At 46.0% G+C, this 16743-nt stretch overlaps 1 protein-coding gene across 1 annotated transcript in view; it reads left to right on the forward strand.

The window, feature by feature from the left end:
- Positions 1–937: 937 nt before the first annotated feature.
- Positions 938–16743, forward strand: part of Hs3st3a1 (heparan sulfate-glucosamine 3-sulfotransferase 3A1) — a 91828-nt gene continuing 76022 nt past the window's right edge. The window contains exon 1 of the mRNA XM_006973525.4: positions 938–2356. Coding sequence (XP_006973587.1) covers positions 1797–2356 — 560 coding nt within the window. The 5' untranslated portion in view covers positions 938–1796. The remainder of the gene's footprint in view (positions 2357–16743) is intronic.

The following is a 16743-nucleotide window of genomic DNA, read 5'->3' on the forward strand; positions in this document are numbered from 1 at the left end:
CAAACCCCCCACGAAGTGGCCTCAAAGAAAACAATCAAACTTCCAGCATCTGCAGATTCTACTGGCCACCTCCCCAGGAGCCAGCAAAGGGCAGATTTTGCCCCTTTGTGACCTGCTCTGGGGCCACAGGAAGGACATCTAGGGTCAGAGGAAATAACAGGAAGAGGAAACCACTGTCTATGAAAGGACTCTTAACCCCAGAACAGTTCAAATACATCCTTACATACATGCAAAGTATTCAACTTTACCAACAACTTGGGTATATGGGTTTGGAATCGGACCTACATTTTCTAAAATCTTAATTTCTACTTTTGATTTATTTATTGATCTACTTCCTAGGGGGTTCCTTTCTAGGTCCTGCATGACGTGATTCTTAATCCTTTTTAAGTAAGTCCAAGGGAAAAAGCAACAGAAGACTTGTCAAGAGCCCTCTCCGTGGATAGAGAAGTAGAAGTCAAATCTACGCTCAAAAATTCTCTTTGCCCAGACAAATCGGGGTGTGGCCTGCCTTGGCCGCCAGGAACTCCTGAAAACAAAACTTCAGAAGTCTCTGGGATGAAAAGGAGGGAATGGGAAGGGTGGGTTGGAGAAGGGTAGGGACGCTGCCTATGCTGGGGCAAGAGAAAGCAGGAAACTGGGATCTGGGAAGAGTCAAGGCCCAGAAGGTCTAAGCTGAGCTGGAAAGGCTTAGGAACCCCTAATCCGGTGAGGGGCTGACAGGGTGGGCAATCAAGCACAGGCCCTAGCTGTCAGTCTGACAGCGGCCCAGAGACCTGGGGGTGGGTGGGGGGACTGTGGGGAAGGGGCGTCATCTCTGTCGCCACCACCCTCTCCAGTGTGTTGGGCTGTGCCTCGCCACCGCTTTTTTTTTTTTTTTTTCTTATTTCGGTCCCACCCCTCTGGCCCCTCTAGCCCGGCCCCTGCGCCTCTGCTCGGCACCCCGGCGCGGATCCCTGGGTTGGTCTGGCCTGGGCCGTTGACGTCACCACCAAGTTTGCTGTCCTTCGCGTCCCACGTGTGGCGGTAGCGGCCAAGGAGGCTGCGGGGAGCGTCTAGGAGCACAGTGGCAGCGACCGATGACAGGTCCCAAGCAGAGGGTCCACTCCAGGTGGCTCCCAGCTGGGGCCCCAGAGGAGTGGGTAGACTTCCGGAGCGCCCCAAGAGGCCAGAAGGCTCGAGTTCCACTCAGACAGAGGGACTAAGGGGGACCTTGCTCTGTGCTGAGACGATTTGAGCCAGGACTCGGAGCGCGCTCCTGGAGGGCCAGGACAGCAGAGCAGCCAGCTGCTGGGAAAAGGGTCACTCGCTTTGTCCGGAGCGCACACAGCTCTGCGGTCCGGGAGCCCCGCGTCCCCTCCACAGGGACCGAGCCAAGGATGCACGGTCGCTGAGCCCAGATCCGCACCGAGTGGCCGCTCAGAACCCTGCTGAGCCCAGCGCCTTCGCCACCACCGCCGCAGAGACTGCCTTGTCCGGCGACTCTTGGGGGCCCGGGGCGCCAAGCTCTGCCCAGCTAGGCTCAGGACCGACTCGGGGCGCACTTCAGACCCGAGACGATGGTTTCTTAAGCACGGCCCCGAACCCCTTCCTGTCCCTTCGTCCGGAGCCCGGGATCCCGAGAAGGGCTCTCGGCTTCTGGTCCCTGCTCCAGCTCTGGCAGCCTCCCCGCGGGACAGCTCTCCCGCACGCAGAGGCGCTCGGGCGATGTGGCCGCAGGGCAGGGCGCGGGATGGCAGGGCTCCCTGCGCAGTCCCGGCCTAGCATGGCCCGCTCTTCGCCAGTCGCCTCCGGCTAGGATGGCCCCCTCGGGCCCCGCCGGCGCCCAGCCCAGCCCGGCTGAGCCACTGTCGCGCAGCATCTTCAGGAAGTTCTTGCTGATGCTCTGCTCGCTACTCACTTCCCTCTACGTCTTCTACTGCTTGGCTGAGCGCTGCCAGCCCGGGTCAGGCCCCGTCGCGGGGGTCCCGGGGCGCGGCGTCCCTGCAGGACCGAGGGAGCTGGCGGCGTGGCCCGCGGGGGCGCAAAGGAAGCGCCTCCTGCAGCTGCGGCAGCGGCGGAGGCGCGGGCGGCCCGGGCCAGGCGACAGCGGCGACCAGGACGAGCAGAGCCCCGGGCTGGCCGCGGCTCCAGGAGGCTCCGGGGCGGGAAGCAGCGTGGTGGAGGCCCAGTCGGGGACCCTGGCCCTTCTCTTGGACGAGGGCAGCAAGCAGCTGCCGCAGGCCATCATCATCGGCGTGAAGAAGGGCGGCACGAGGGCGCTGCTGGAGTTCCTGCGCGTGCACCCCGACGTGCGCGCCGTGGGCGCCGAGCCCCACTTCTTCGACCGCAGCTACCACAAGGGCCTCGCCTGGTACCGGTGAGCGCGGGGACCTCCACGGGTGTTTCTGAGGGCAGGCCGCGCAGAGGGCGAGACTTGGGAGGGGTGGCAAAGGAGAAACAGTAGCTGTCCCCAGCTAGGGCTTTCATTCCTCCCTTCTCCTCTTTTGGGGAGGGGCAGATTGAAAGAGGAAAGGAGGTTGTCTTGATTTTAATGCTCAGGACTCCCTTTCCCCCCAAACAGCCTGAAGTCACACTTGTATTTAAATAAAGGAAAAGGAAAAGAGTTTCCTTTAAAATTAAAAACCTGTTCGTCATTACGAGGTTATCTCACCAAAGGAAACTTGTTTCTATTCCTTTATCTTTGGGGTAATTCCCTGTGGTTAACACGGTATTTGCTCTGGTATTTATTTGCCTTGACCCTTTGCCAGATAGTTGTCCAAGGTGGTAAGTCATATAGAGACTTAGTAAAAGTGTCAAGTGCCGGGGAGTCCATGTAGTTTGGATAATCTATGTCCCAGCAAGTGCCAGCAGCCAGTCGCTGTATTTTAAAGGACATTTCCTTGGTAATACCATTGGCCTCACAGAAACTTTTCTAAAGAGCTCCGAACAATTATCTTTACAAATAAGATAGCTAATTTTAAAAGGGAAAAGAGGTTTTTTTTTTGTTGTTTTGTTTTTGTTTTTTTAAGAAAGGAAAGAATCGTGGAAAAAAGCATGGAAGTAAATCTCACTTACAAGGTAAGCTTATTTGCCAGTGTCGAATTCAGATTACCTATAATATAAGAGTTAGCCAAACTCTAATAAATTCTAGCTGGCCTGGATTTGGTTTGTGGTAAAAAAAAAAAAAATACTGATTCCCACCCCCCTTCCAAGTTCAAGGAAAAATCATATGGTTAGAATTTTCCCATTTTATAAAGTTCAGCCTGTTCATAAAATATTCATTCTCATTATAACTGAAACAATATTAGAAAAGTTATGACACAATTGAGATACACCGAAGGAACCATTCATAAAATAGAGACGGACATGATGTGACGAGTGTATTCATGTGTAGGGTCAAGAACATGTTCAGATTGATTTCAGGAGCTGAATTTATAGTTTGCTCTTAAAAAAAAATCTGATTCAAACATTAAACACTTCTAAAAACAGTAACTTTCCATTCATTGGAAAGAAAAACAATCAGCCTTCCCCGATACAGAATATATATCATTTAAAATCATCAGCCACTTAAAAACCTCCCCCTCCCCGTGTTTCCGTCATTTACGGTGTTCCCTCTGGGAAGCGCTTATAAACTGACCTGTTGAATCTGGACAACAGGTCCTTCTTCTCAACACAAAGGCGGTTCTGTGCTATTCCTCAAGGACACAAGAAAGAAGTGATTAAACACCCTAAAACTCTTATCTATAGCCGACCGAATTGAATTCGGCCTCGTACAGAGCTGGGAGGGACACATTTCAAACCATCAGTCTGAAACATCTAGGCCAGCCGTGGGCTCTGAGGAACTATTAAATATGGTGAAATATTTAGTGCTAACCTCCTTTATTTTCGTTTTGCTCTATAAACCTTATTTCCACAAGGTAGGATTGTTTCTTCTTATTCCAACAACGTCTATTTGAGGGCACAGTATACCTATAGACCTGGATCTGATTTTCTGTGAAACTTTCTGAAATCATGTAAAAGCAGGAAGGTTTCGGGGTAACTAGAAACACAACTACTTTTTTTTTTTTTTTTAAAGGCAGGGATAAAAATAAAAATAAAAAGTCATAAACTTGGAGGCCGCCCTGCCCTTTGGAAACTGGTTGCATGCTATGAAGGAAATCTCCTTGGGTTGTTTACCCCGGCAGAGGAGTTCTATAAAGCAATTTATGGTGGTTACAAAAATAACTGCACAGTAGACTTCATGGTTTGGTGAATTTAATTTTCCAAGTGTTGGAACAATGTCTTTGTTTTAACATTCATAGTGAGTGTTTTTTTTTTTTATTGAATGCATAAATTTAAGCTCACTGAATTATATGAAAAACTCCTTAAAAAAAAAAAAACCACCTGTGGAGCCTGGATTATGGGATTATTTAATGAAATTTCCCCCACACTTCTTTTTCATCTTGACTCTGAAACTGGGGTTTGATGTTTGTGAGAAAGACTGAAGACTTAACTCTCTCTGTGAGAAAACCCCACACAGAATGCCTTGAAGCTACTGTGTATTTGGGCTACTTATATTTACCTAATATTCAGAACAAGGATCTGAGCAGACCTTCCTACATTGCCCCAAATTTGCAATAGTGAATTTCTACCACACATTTAAGACCACACACACACACACACACACACACACACACACACAGAGAGAGAGAGAGAGAGAGAGAGAGAGAGAGAGAGAGAGAGAGAGAGAGAGAGAGAGAGAGAGAGAGAGAAACAAAAAACAAACTTTCTATTGAAAATTTGAAGAAAGTTAGGGAAGAGAAAAATATGGGTAGTATTTTTAGATGCTTGTGGACATGAGGGAAATTAAAAAAAAATGTCTAGCCTCTGCTTCTTTCTTCCCTCCCTCCACCCCCACCCTCTTTTCCTTCCTCCACCCCCTCTTTCTTCTTTCTTTTAACTGTTTGTCCCAACAACAGTTTGCTGTAGCACTGCCCCCTACTGTCCCCATAAAGGGAGAAAACGCTTGCTTTTAGGAAGTTGAAAAAATCTTTTGGAGAAGGAGTTTGAGAGTTAGAAACTCCTGTTGCTGGGCCACTTCTATATATTTCCACCACCGAGAAGAAAATACAATATGAGCTATGTTTCCAGAGTAGAGTATAAATCCTTCTTTGAAAAACTCTATAGTAAAATGAACATGAATGTGTTATTCAGCATCTAAACAGGATGTTCTTCTCACTGATTTAGAGTATTTGATGTCTCAACAAGTTTCCTGCCAATGTTGGTGTGTGTGGAGACTTGTTCCTAATCACTCAGGACACTCCGGTGGAGGTTTCTGGCTATAAAACTCCACCCTGTGGGCTTTGAAAATCATTCTTCACGACTTCGTTTAGCAGGACATGCTATCAAGACAACAAATACCTGTAGCTTTTGTGTCACGTGACAGCAGTCATTGGAAGTGAATAGTATCCATTTCCATTGCCTGAGTGGTGTGGTCACAAAGGAAAGTGGAAATAGTTTCACCCTCTCTTCAAAATGTGGAGAGGTTTACTGGAAGTCCAGACCAGTGGCCTCTGTTGTAGTTCAAGGGCAGGTGAGCTTTAACTGCATGAGAAGGGCCCTCTTCCTGCTTGTTTATTACCCCTGGAGAGGTAATCCACTTTTCCTACAGAGACAAAGGACATCTATTTGTAAACCATCTAAATAAACTACACATGTCCATATTCATGCATGTATACACTCCTCCTTTAGTATCTGTGGGGCATTGGTCCCATCCCCCTGTAAGCATCAAACTTCTCAGATGCTCAAGTCCCTCTTATGAAATGGTACAGTATTTGCACATAACTTAAAGCATCCTCCTCTGCACTTTAAATCATGTGTGCATTATTTATAATGCGTGATACAATGTAAATTTTATGTAAAGAGCTGCTACAGTATTGTCTAGGGAATAATAACAGAACAAAGTTAGGACATGTTCAACACAGATGTAATTTTTTTCTGCATGTTTTCATACGCAGTTGGCTGAGTCTCTGGATGTACAACCTGTGAATACAGAGGGTCTGCCATGCATCTGTCTCTCCTCTACCATCCACATATCCACATAAACACATATGCTTGTACATGGCCCCTGTAACACTCTATATCTTTATTTGGCCCATGATAGATAGCTTTCATTATGCTGTCTTTGGTGCTAGCATGTTCCACATGTTAACTCCCTTCATTAGCAAGTCTGGACCATTTCATCAGAGAAGAATATCACATTATAGCATACAGTAAAGATAAAATTCCTCAGCTTGGAGTTTTGGAATTAGTGTTCTCCTGACTTCATCAAAATGTGAAAATTTTAACCTTTCATGATCATGGCCTTATTTTTCAAGGCCACTAGAGAGTCAACTTGAGCAGAGGAACTTCTGGCTTCTGGAAGAATTCTGCATTTTGTGGCAGCTGGGAGCAGCTGCAGAGTACCTCCAGGAACCATTCCCACCCTCTGCACAACCATCCCCTTCTGCACAAAGAGTTTGAAATTTAAGCCAAAGGAGGTGCAGATCCTGGCCACCCATGCAAGGTCATATGGCCTGAAGTCCAGAAACTATGTCCTTGAGTAAGCAAAGAACAAGGGCCGAGGAGGACTCTGAGCCCAGGGGAACCATGCCTATGGAGAAAAACGAAGCTATTTCTTCCATGGATATAGTTCCCAGGAGCTCTGAGTGACTGGATACGACCCACCTGCTGTCATTGTCTGAATTCTGGGTTCTACCCCTGGAGATGTCAATGGTAATTTAACCAACAGTGTGCATGTGCATGCATGTGCGTGCGTGCGTGCGTGCGTGTGTGTGTGTGTGTGTGTATGTGTGTGGTATACATGTATATGTGTGTAGAAGTTGATATGTAAAGATGGGGAAGGTATAGAATTTGTATGAAGAACTTCAATAAATGGTTAGGGAATGACTTAGATGCGCCAGGTATAGAGGAGGCACTGATTATCCTGGAGATGAAATACCTTGAGTCTGCACTTCTTTGTGTATGCACCCTTTTATAATCTGAGGGGTGCAATGTGCTGACAGACTTTGTATGAGAATGCAAAGACAGTCTCTGGGTGGAAATCCCCCACAGCATTGTGAGCTCCTGCCCCACCTTCCCTTAAAAGAAAACACTCTGGCCTAAATATTTGTCTCATATAAATAAACCGGTTGATTGGCCAGGGAAGAATAAGTGCCAAGTCTGTATTTTAGAGGGGTCATGGGAATAAAGTAAGCCTGTGCAATTAATGACAACAGGGGCTAACCTTACATAGACCAGATGTTCCCATCATGAAGAATGTTGGTCACAAAGCAAACAAACCTCCTTGATATAAACAACTATAAGAACTGGTCATCTCTCTATGGGACACATTTGAACAACTGTAAGTTGTGGTCCCCATCAGTTCTATTGCTGGGTCCAGGCAGGAACCCTGTGTGAGTAGCTCTTTTCCTGAGGGGGAAACACCTTCCACCCCCACCTCATAGAGGTATGGCCAATAAAGAGAACTGGATTTGCCAGGCACAGTACCCCACCTTGTAACCCCAGCGCTTTGGAGGCTGAACGGGGGAAGACCACATGTTTGAAACTAGCCCGGCTCCCTAATGAGGCACTACATCAAAAAACCCGGAGACAAAACTCAACAATCGAGTGTAGCTTCTTGGTCTGTGTTTCCCAATAGTATTAAACCATGAATGTCTGGGGATTTTGTTATCCTTAAGCAGTGCGTTAAAATCGTGGAAGTAAAGTTTCTTACCAGATATGTGCCTTTCATGCATACACAAAGGAGCGAGCCTGGGCGGAAGCAACGCTTGCCCTCTGCTCTTCTCCTTAATCAGATGTTCAACGCTCAGGTTGTGTGTTCATTTGATACAGTTTAAAAATCTCTGTGGGCTACATGCACACAACTACTAAGAAAACATATGTGAAGCCAAACTTTACAAACTAAGCCGGTGCTCAGTTCTCTCCTAATTCTTGCTTCCAATGATACAACCCTTGAATAGTTGGCATTTCTCGGGTGCCTAACACACAAGATCGCCCTAGGGTCACTTGAGTTCTGTACTGCAGAACACAGTTTTAGCCGGTCTCGGGAGTTGTCAGATGATGGCAGATGGGTGGCAGGAAAGGGGGAGTGTTTATTAATAATGCAGTTAAGTACTTGCCATTAGGAATGCAAGAGAGATTCTTTGAAAGGGTATAAACAAAATTCCTTCTCGCCTGAGAGCAGCCTAGTTTGAATGTGATGTGTAGCGCCACCTAGTGATCAAATGAGCAGTCGGTAAATCTCCCTGCCAGAGCTCTAAGGTAAGGTTGTGATCAGGTTGTGTTTGTAGTCTTGTAGAAGAGAAAATTGAGGTGGGGAGGGGGGAGGAAGAGAAGGGGAGAGGGGAGAGAGGGAGGGGGAGGGGGCGAGAGAATAACGAACTATGTAACACTTATATAACAGGTACCATCCACCTAGGACAGCTGCTACATTTTGCCTCTTATAGGTAGGGACAGTTCCCTTATTTTAGGCAGGCAGTTTATTCTTTGGAGAGAAATAAAGGAGACTTGACTTGACAATAAACCTGAAAAGCAAGATACAAATGATTAGAGGATTTATATTAGAAATGTGTATGAGGAAGGAATGCCATATGCCCCAGATTACTTTTGTTAGTGCGTTTTTGCCTCTGTTTCTGAAAGCTGGCTTCAGATGAAAATGCTTCCAGATGACTTTATTCCAGAAGGCTTATTCCTTCCCCTGTGTGGTGCCTGCTCTGGAGGAGGGTCCTGTGGTTCTTAACAGAAAAAGAGTCATACAGAAGCCAGCTTAACCCTTGGAGTACCTGCCTTGTGCTCATCCAATGCAGGACAACTCGTGGGACAGCACAGGAGTCAGAGATGCGTTCCTGTGCCTAAGGGCAGGTGGAGTCAGGTTCAAACAGTGGAAGAGGGAGGCGAGGCATAGGAACGTTATTACTGGAAAACCGGCAGAAGAGACTTTAACCAAGTATCTCAGCGGCTGAGGTCAACACGCCCTTTGGCTAAGTTCTTGTCCATTTACCTGATACTACTCACGGAACATAACTTTCATCTGTGGGGTATTTTCCCCTGCATCCAGAACCCCTGTAAACATGACACCCCAAGAAAACCCAAATTGAGCAGCACTCTACAGCACACTGGTTCAGCCTAGAACAGAAGAATAAGTGTTTTGGGAATACACTAGGCACGTGTGAATGATATGGGTAGTTGAGTGAGCAGCATTAGGTAGTAGCTTCTATGTACTTGAGGCTTCACTTACCAGTGGTCAATCACAGTCTGAAAATGCTAATGCAGAATCCTGGAAACAAAGAAGTCATACATCTTAAATTTTGTGCCTCTCCCCAAAGAGCAGGATGAAATCTCTTGCTTCTCCACAAAGCGTGTGAGTCACCCCTCTGTCCAGTGTATTCACATTGTATATAACTGTAGCTGAATATTTTGGGGCCATTTGTTGCTGGAAGTTTTCCTGTGTCCCGCCAGGCCCACAGCCACTCAGACCCAAGTAAACACACAGAGGCTTATATTAATTAAAAAACTGCTCAGCCATTAGCTCAGGCCTACCACTGACTATCTCTTACACTTAAACTCAGCCCATTTCTGTTCATCTATATGTCGCCATGTGTTCTGTGGCTTTACCTGTGTGCCATTACATGCTGCTCCCTGGACGGTGGCCTGGCGTCTCCTCACTCAGCCTTCCTCTTCCCAGGATTCTCCTTGTCTACTTATCCCGCCTATACTTCCTGCCTGGCTACTGGCCAATGAACATTTTATTAAGCCAGTGTACAAAAGCATTATCCCACAGCATATAATACCTACCTGTTACCCACTTAGCAGCCGTCTCCCTTCTCAGTTCCTCTCACCAAGTATCCCTATGCTCCGATGATGCAACTAATCCTTGTTTTACTTAATAATGAAAGAAGCACAGGAGAAGGTATGCTGGCCACTTGGACAAGATGAAGAAGGGGCACAAAGTGTTTCCCTTAAAGTGAAAAGTCCAAACCTCAGTCAAGAAAGAATTTCTATTGAATGCGGACTTGCGGAGACCTATGGCAGAAAGGAATCTTCTGTCTGCAGAATTTTGAAGGAAAGAGAAAGCCAGACAAGTTTTGTTGGCATGCCCCAAACTGCAGAAGCTGTGGCCATAACACATAAGTGCTTAGTGGAGCGGTAAAGGCCATTACATTTGTGTGTGAGCACATATAAATGGTTTGCATTTAGTGCTGTGCTATGTCAGGCACTCTCTGGGGTTCTTGGAAGAATTCCAGGGTGAAAAGAAGGAGGGGTTATTTTCTGAGGTTTGCATGCTTTGTTTCTTGTTTGGAGATGCCATCTCTGCATGTAGCCCAGGCTGGCTGCCTCAGTTTCCCACATGCTGGGATTATAGGCGTGTGCTACCACACCCAGTCTAGTTGACCGAGATGAGTGTCTTAGTTTTCAATCATTGTGTTATACTTGACCTGTACCTGTATAATGATAACCTCCCCCACACCCGGCGGTAGTAAAGTTTATGTACTGAGAATTTCTTTGTGCTATTTTGTGTAATTTAAATACCTACAATTATCCTAAAACCCCACATGAAGACAACAAAGAAATCAAGAAGAACGCATGGGACAGCCGAGGCAGCTTGTACTCTATACACATTCTGTGTGTCCCATGCTCCTTTCCTTTGGAAGGCCCGAGTGGGCTGGTTGCTTCCCATCCTCACAGCACCTGTTGCTTCCAGGCAGGATGAGCCTCCCCTCCTTTCAGAGGAATGTTCCCTCCTGGCTCGCCCACAGAGACACTATCCTTCCCTTCTTTCTCTTCTAGATGGCAGGTGCAAAAGGAGCAGGGGTGAAAAGTCCCCACCCCGAAACTCCCTCTAGGGACAGAGGAGCCTTTACTCAAGTGACAGGCCTTGAGCAACAGAAAGAGCCAAACTAGGAGTCAGACAAATGAGACACAAGGCTTTTTAAAGAATAGTTTTTTTAAAAAAGGTTTATTTATTTATGTGTATGGTGTTTGGCATGTGTATTATGTGTATGGCATATGGGTGTTTTGCCCGCACGTACATCTGTGCACCCCGAGCATGCCTGGTGCCTGTAGACATTAGAAGAGGGTGTTGGATCCTCTGGAACTGGAGTGACACATGGTTGTGAATTGCCATGTGGGTGCTGGGAACCAAGCACAATTTCTCTGCATGTGAACCAACAAGCGCTCTTACCTGCTGAGCCATCTCCCCAGATCCCCTATTATATTTTCCATTTTTAACTACACACGGAGGAAGAGTAGGTCTCAGAGCTGGGGGAGCAAGTTCTGGGGTACGGATGTGGGCTGTGGGGACAACATGGCTTGGGCTGTCCAGGCCAGCTTACCTAGATCACACACTGACTGGGCTCGATGTCTCGGCTATGGTATAGATGCTCCCAGAACACCTGAAGCCATTGCTACATTCCAGATTGGACGAGGTGGAGAGAAGGTCCCGTAGCAGAGGGCGGGAGAGCCAAGGATAGGGCGTCCTATAGCTGAGTGGCTTCTCCAGCCTCTCTTCTCTGCCAGCATCATCAGACTTGAAGTCCCTGTCTAGGTGGCATGCCATCAGTTTTGTGCTGTTTTTAACCACACAGTTGCCAATCTGGGCTTCTCATTTATCAGAGTGATGAAAATCTCCCTCCAAACATTTCCCCTTTGATATTTATAACAAGTGTAAAAATAACTTATTTATTTTGTGTATCATATATATGTATTAAATAAGTAAACCTAAAACTATTTATAAATACTAAAAATTCCACATTCCCCCCTCTCCCCCTTTTTTTTTTAAGGAAAGCAAAGCCACACCAGCTCCCAGAGCCCCTAGGAAGCCGCAGCGCTTCAGTTCAATGGTTGATTGTTCTGTCTTTAGTGGATCTGTTTTAGTCACCTCTTGTGCCAGGGATGGATATAGATGCTTGTGCAAATAAAATTAATTTTTGTGATTTAATACCATTCTTTACTTTTGGCATTCTTTTCCACTTGTGTAGGGGAAAATGTGCCCTTTAAAACTATTTTTTTTTTCAAAACAGCAAACAAAATATGTGAGCCTTGTAAGGTGTATTTGACAAAGCCCATTACTCCATGTGTAAAGTGGGCGAAATCAATTGTGTTGTGCCCTCACTGTGTGCTGAATGAGATGGATGGTATTCCAATTGACCTTAGTAGGATCAATATTTTAGTTATGTCTTGATATTTCCTGCATTCTACATACAAAAAAACCCTGTAGGTTTGGAAAATGAAAGTAACTCACCCAACATGATAGAGTGATGTGACTCAAGGCTGACCCACATCTAGCCCTCCAGCACGCTCTGCCTCCTAGGCACCCCAGGATGCTCCCTGACAGAAATGTCCATATGTATCTCCTGCCTAACTATTCAGTCATCAGGGTCCCAGAGATGCTGGCTACTGAAAGCAGCCCATGTAGTTTTGGTTCGATTTGATTCAGGGACCTATTAGTTATAAAACTGGGCAGAACTATTTGATTCTGATCAGGGACCATTAGTTAACTGGTCAACTAATCCTGTTGAGTATATTCATAATAGTGAGACATCCAATTGGCTCTTTCCACATCCATTAAAACAATAACAATATTCACTAAACAACCCCTTGAGTGAGCTGAGCGTGGAGCTTCTGAGCCGCTACACACAGAAGCTAAAACAAGGCAGGAATGTGATGGGAAGGGTTCTTGCACTCCTATGGTAGGACCCAGGTCAGGTGGTAGCTGTGCCCAGTGTCTGGAGTCACCAGATGGCCCCCGAGGTCTCCTTTGCAGTGTAAGGAGCCCCACCAGGCCTTCTCCTTCTATGGTACTGAGTCTCTGCGCACCTTTGGACTATTTTTTTTATTCTTAAGATACGTTTAGTACCCCAAGTCAGAACACAGCCCACTGTTAACCCAGTACTCTTCCATCATTATTGCCTTCTGGTCATCATGAACATAGAGCCTGTCCACAGTGCCCAGGCCACAGCCACATATGCCCTAACCATTGACAACCGTGCCCCCTCTAAGTCTGTGCAACGTGACAGAAGCTCTCCTGGGCTGGGACCAGTTGAAGCAGAATCTTCTGTTGTCCCAGTACTGGTTAGTTAATGCCTTCACTTGGATTGAATCTGGTCATTCTTCATCTACCTGGTTTTAGATGCTTTCCTCAGCATTTTGACTCATGTTGGTTTTGGGCCCCTCTAGCCTGCCTGGCCCTTGGAACCTTGTAATTCATTTGTGTTTTATGGTGTTGCCTGCTTGTAAAAGATCAGCAGGAGAAACCTGAGTCCAACCAGGGAAGGCTTTGTTTTGTTTTGTTTTATTTTGTTTTTTACCCTCTTGAGTGTTCAGAATAGGAAGCAATCAATCAAATTATGGAAATAAAATTCCTTTGTCATATTCAGCATTCTTACTTGGGTTAGATTTCTTTTCTCACTAGGAAATACCAAAGTGGCCAGGATGAGTTTAATGATAAACTAAAAAATGTTGTGTTTGTTATTGTCATAAATTCTTCCAGATTCTCAGTAAGTTCAGTAAGTTCAAGTATTTAATAAAGAGATCCAGATTAAGCCTAGTTCTCTCTCTCTCTCTCTCTCTCTCTCTCTCTCTCTCTCTCTCTCTCTCACACACACACACACACACACACACACACACACACACACACACAGAGAGAGAGAGAGAGAGAGAGAGAGAGAGAGAGAGAGAGAGAGATTGAGAGAGCTCACAGCAGAACTTGCTTAACTGAAGCCATGTTTGCCCTGACTTCGGGTTTTGAAAAGTTCTGGGAGAGGGAGAGAAATGGTCCCAAAATACTGGGATTTCATGTCACAAACAATGATTTTAAGTAAACAAAAACTCATGCTTATTTTTTCTTTCTTTTCGAAAACTTTCCTGCTGGACTGTCATTATTCTCTCAGTTTCTTTCATCATCAAATGTGGGTTAGCTTCTTTTTTCTCTCTTTAAGAAATAACGTTGGTTTGTTTTTCTTCCTAATGGGGCCTTGCTCTTTCTTCTTGGTGTAGGAGGTCTTGGGATTGCAACAGTATCTGTTTAAAAGGCTTTTCCTGAAGCCAGAGGTTCCCTTAGAATGCCCTGGGAGGGTTTAATGATGGAAAGAAAACAAATTGGATCTGGTTTATATTTGTATGGGGGGAGGTCATAGGGACCTAAGGCTTGCGATGAAAATTCTTGGGATTTTCAGGTGTGTTTGCCCCATGGCAATGGGTGGCAGTGAGAAAGTTAGAGTTGAAGGAATTATTTCTGTGCTCCTGATGACCTTGGCAGGAAAAGAGGCAGGCTCATGATTCCCATGTCTTTTGACAGGTCAGAAGAACATAGGAATACTCATGCCTGAGTACCCTGGGAGAGAATGTACCTCTTGGAAATCCATGGGCAAACTGAAACTGATCAGCATGTGTGTAGCCACCCCATCTGAGGAGGTTGATGCTGCCTCACAGACTAATCGGTACTGAGGACCGAAGTTAGATAAAGGAAATATGGTGGGTGATGGGGCACGTGACTCTCAGGAGTGTATGATAAAACCAAACTTAAAAAAAAAAAAACAAACATGGAGGTCTACAGCTATAATGGAATATAACTGAGCAAGTTAGAGTGGGTCCCACATGCCAGGGAGAGCTGTATCACTTGGACACATTTCATTTTTGTCATTTGCTACCTAAGGCGGTTCATGCAAAATCTTTGGGTGTAAAATCTGACTGTTACAGTCCATGGTGACTTAAAATAAAATTGGAAAACACCAGCTACCATAATGGGAAGTGTAGCTGAAGGGAGACAGGCAAGAGTGTCCAGGGCCTGGGGGTTGGTACACCATTTTACAATAAAAAAAAAAAAAAAAAGATCCCCCTGTCCCTACAACCAGGTCAAGACCCAGAAGTTTGCTTTGTTTTGTTTGCGGGTAAGAGCCCGACAACTCACACTTCTGGCCACATGGACCGTGCAGTGTGGTCCCTGGATGCCTCTCCCTGTCATTAGCTCCTTAGCTGTCACTGACAACCTGACACTGCCCGTAGCTGTGGCTTGCAGACTTCGGGGTTAAGGTGATGTCTTTACATGACCATGGCTCTTCCTTTTGCCCTTACCTCTTGCTACTCGCTGCAGAGCACCGACCAGGGACATTTGGGGGACATGTGACCGACGCACAGGGCAGGCCATTAAGCCCTGTCCCCATCCCAATCTGAAGCCACAGCACCCCTGCTGTGGCGGCAGTTGCTCCAGCATCCTGCCTTGCGACAGCATGGCAGTAGCCCAGGGGAACTGGAGCTGTGAAGAATGGCTCCAGATGAGGCCATTTGGTAGAAATGCAATTATTGGCCCGGCTACAAACATTCTGTCTTGGAAGGGACACGCAAACACCAAAGTAGCTGCCACTTGTTTCTTTATTTTTAAAGCTCGATCGTCCATTTTGATGTTTCCTAGGCTTTGAACTTGAGCGTGTTTGGTTTCCAGCTCTTCTCTGGTCACACCCACTTCTTCCTTCTGCCTTTTGTGTATTTGTGCACCAGTAAGCGGGAACACAGTGAAGGAAGTCTGGCTCATTACCACCAGACCTATGATCTGAGCAACAATCTCCCAGTGTGGATGAGTTTGCCATTCTGTCTGTGTGCGTGAAAAGGTCTCAAGTTGGAAATGAAGGCTGGGCAAAGATTTTTCTAGGATCAGCAGGTGATACATTTAAAGAGTTTGGGCTTTATTTTAGACCTGCTCTATCTAACAGGAAAGTAGGCATGTCATCCAAACATCCCTAACACAAAGAAATGAGAACCCTTAGGGAGATAGAAATACTAATTATACTGTTTGGTTAGCACAAATTGTATATATTGGATTATCACATTATATTTTATAAATAGGCACAATTGCTACATCATTAAAATCATTTTTTAAAGCAATGTCATGGAAACTATCTCTGCAAGTCAAGCATTCTATCCAGTACACCATTTAAATGGCATGGATAAAGAGGAAAGAGAATTTTAACAATATTATAATTAAAAACAGTATGTGTACAATATAGTGCAGTATATAATCACAATAAAACTGACTAATAAGCTAGCTTGCATGCGTTTCACACTGATGCACAGCTCAGTTCTTCCTGGCTGCCCTTTCAAAGGTTCATAATCCCAGGAAACTGACTGCCATCGTGGTTCCATACAGCTCTCAGGTAGGATCCTGTGAAAAGGAATGGACTGGCTGGCGGAGGTCTGGCATTGCACACTGCCTCTGGTTTGACTTTGGAAACCCAGTCCTTCTTGGTGGCATGTGGATTCATAGTCACTTAGATGGCTATTGAGGGATCGGGAGATGGTGAAGGACTGAGTGAGGATAGGCTAAAGTAATCCAGTGGGTAACGCTGGTGGGGAGGGATTTGCTCCATCCTTTGTCTGCAGGGATTATAAATCTTCGAGGGATGCTACCGGTGATGAAGGAATGGACAGACCCTGCAGAACAGTTGAGTATTTTATCGTGAGTTTATTGTATTTAGTAGTAACAGCAGTGGCTTCAATGAGGGCAGAAGGAGGAAGAACCCCTCTCTAAAGACACTGGAAAAGGAAGTGCTGTCGCCTGCCAGGGTGCATGAGTGTGTCAGAGCCACTCAGGCACCATGGCCTTGAGATACCGGTTCTCAACCTTCCTAATGCTGCGACCCTTTAATACAGTTCCTCACGTTGCTACTGTTATGAATTGTAACATAAATATCTGATATGTGACCCCTGTGAAAGGGTCAGTCGGCCTGTGGG

Source organism: Peromyscus maniculatus, chromosome 8 (assembly GCF_049852395.1).
Source record: "Peromyscus maniculatus bairdii isolate BWxNUB_F1_BW_parent chromosome 8, HU_Pman_BW_mat_3.1, whole genome shotgun sequence".
NCBI lineage: Eukaryota > Metazoa > Chordata > Mammalia > Rodentia > Cricetidae > Peromyscus > Peromyscus maniculatus.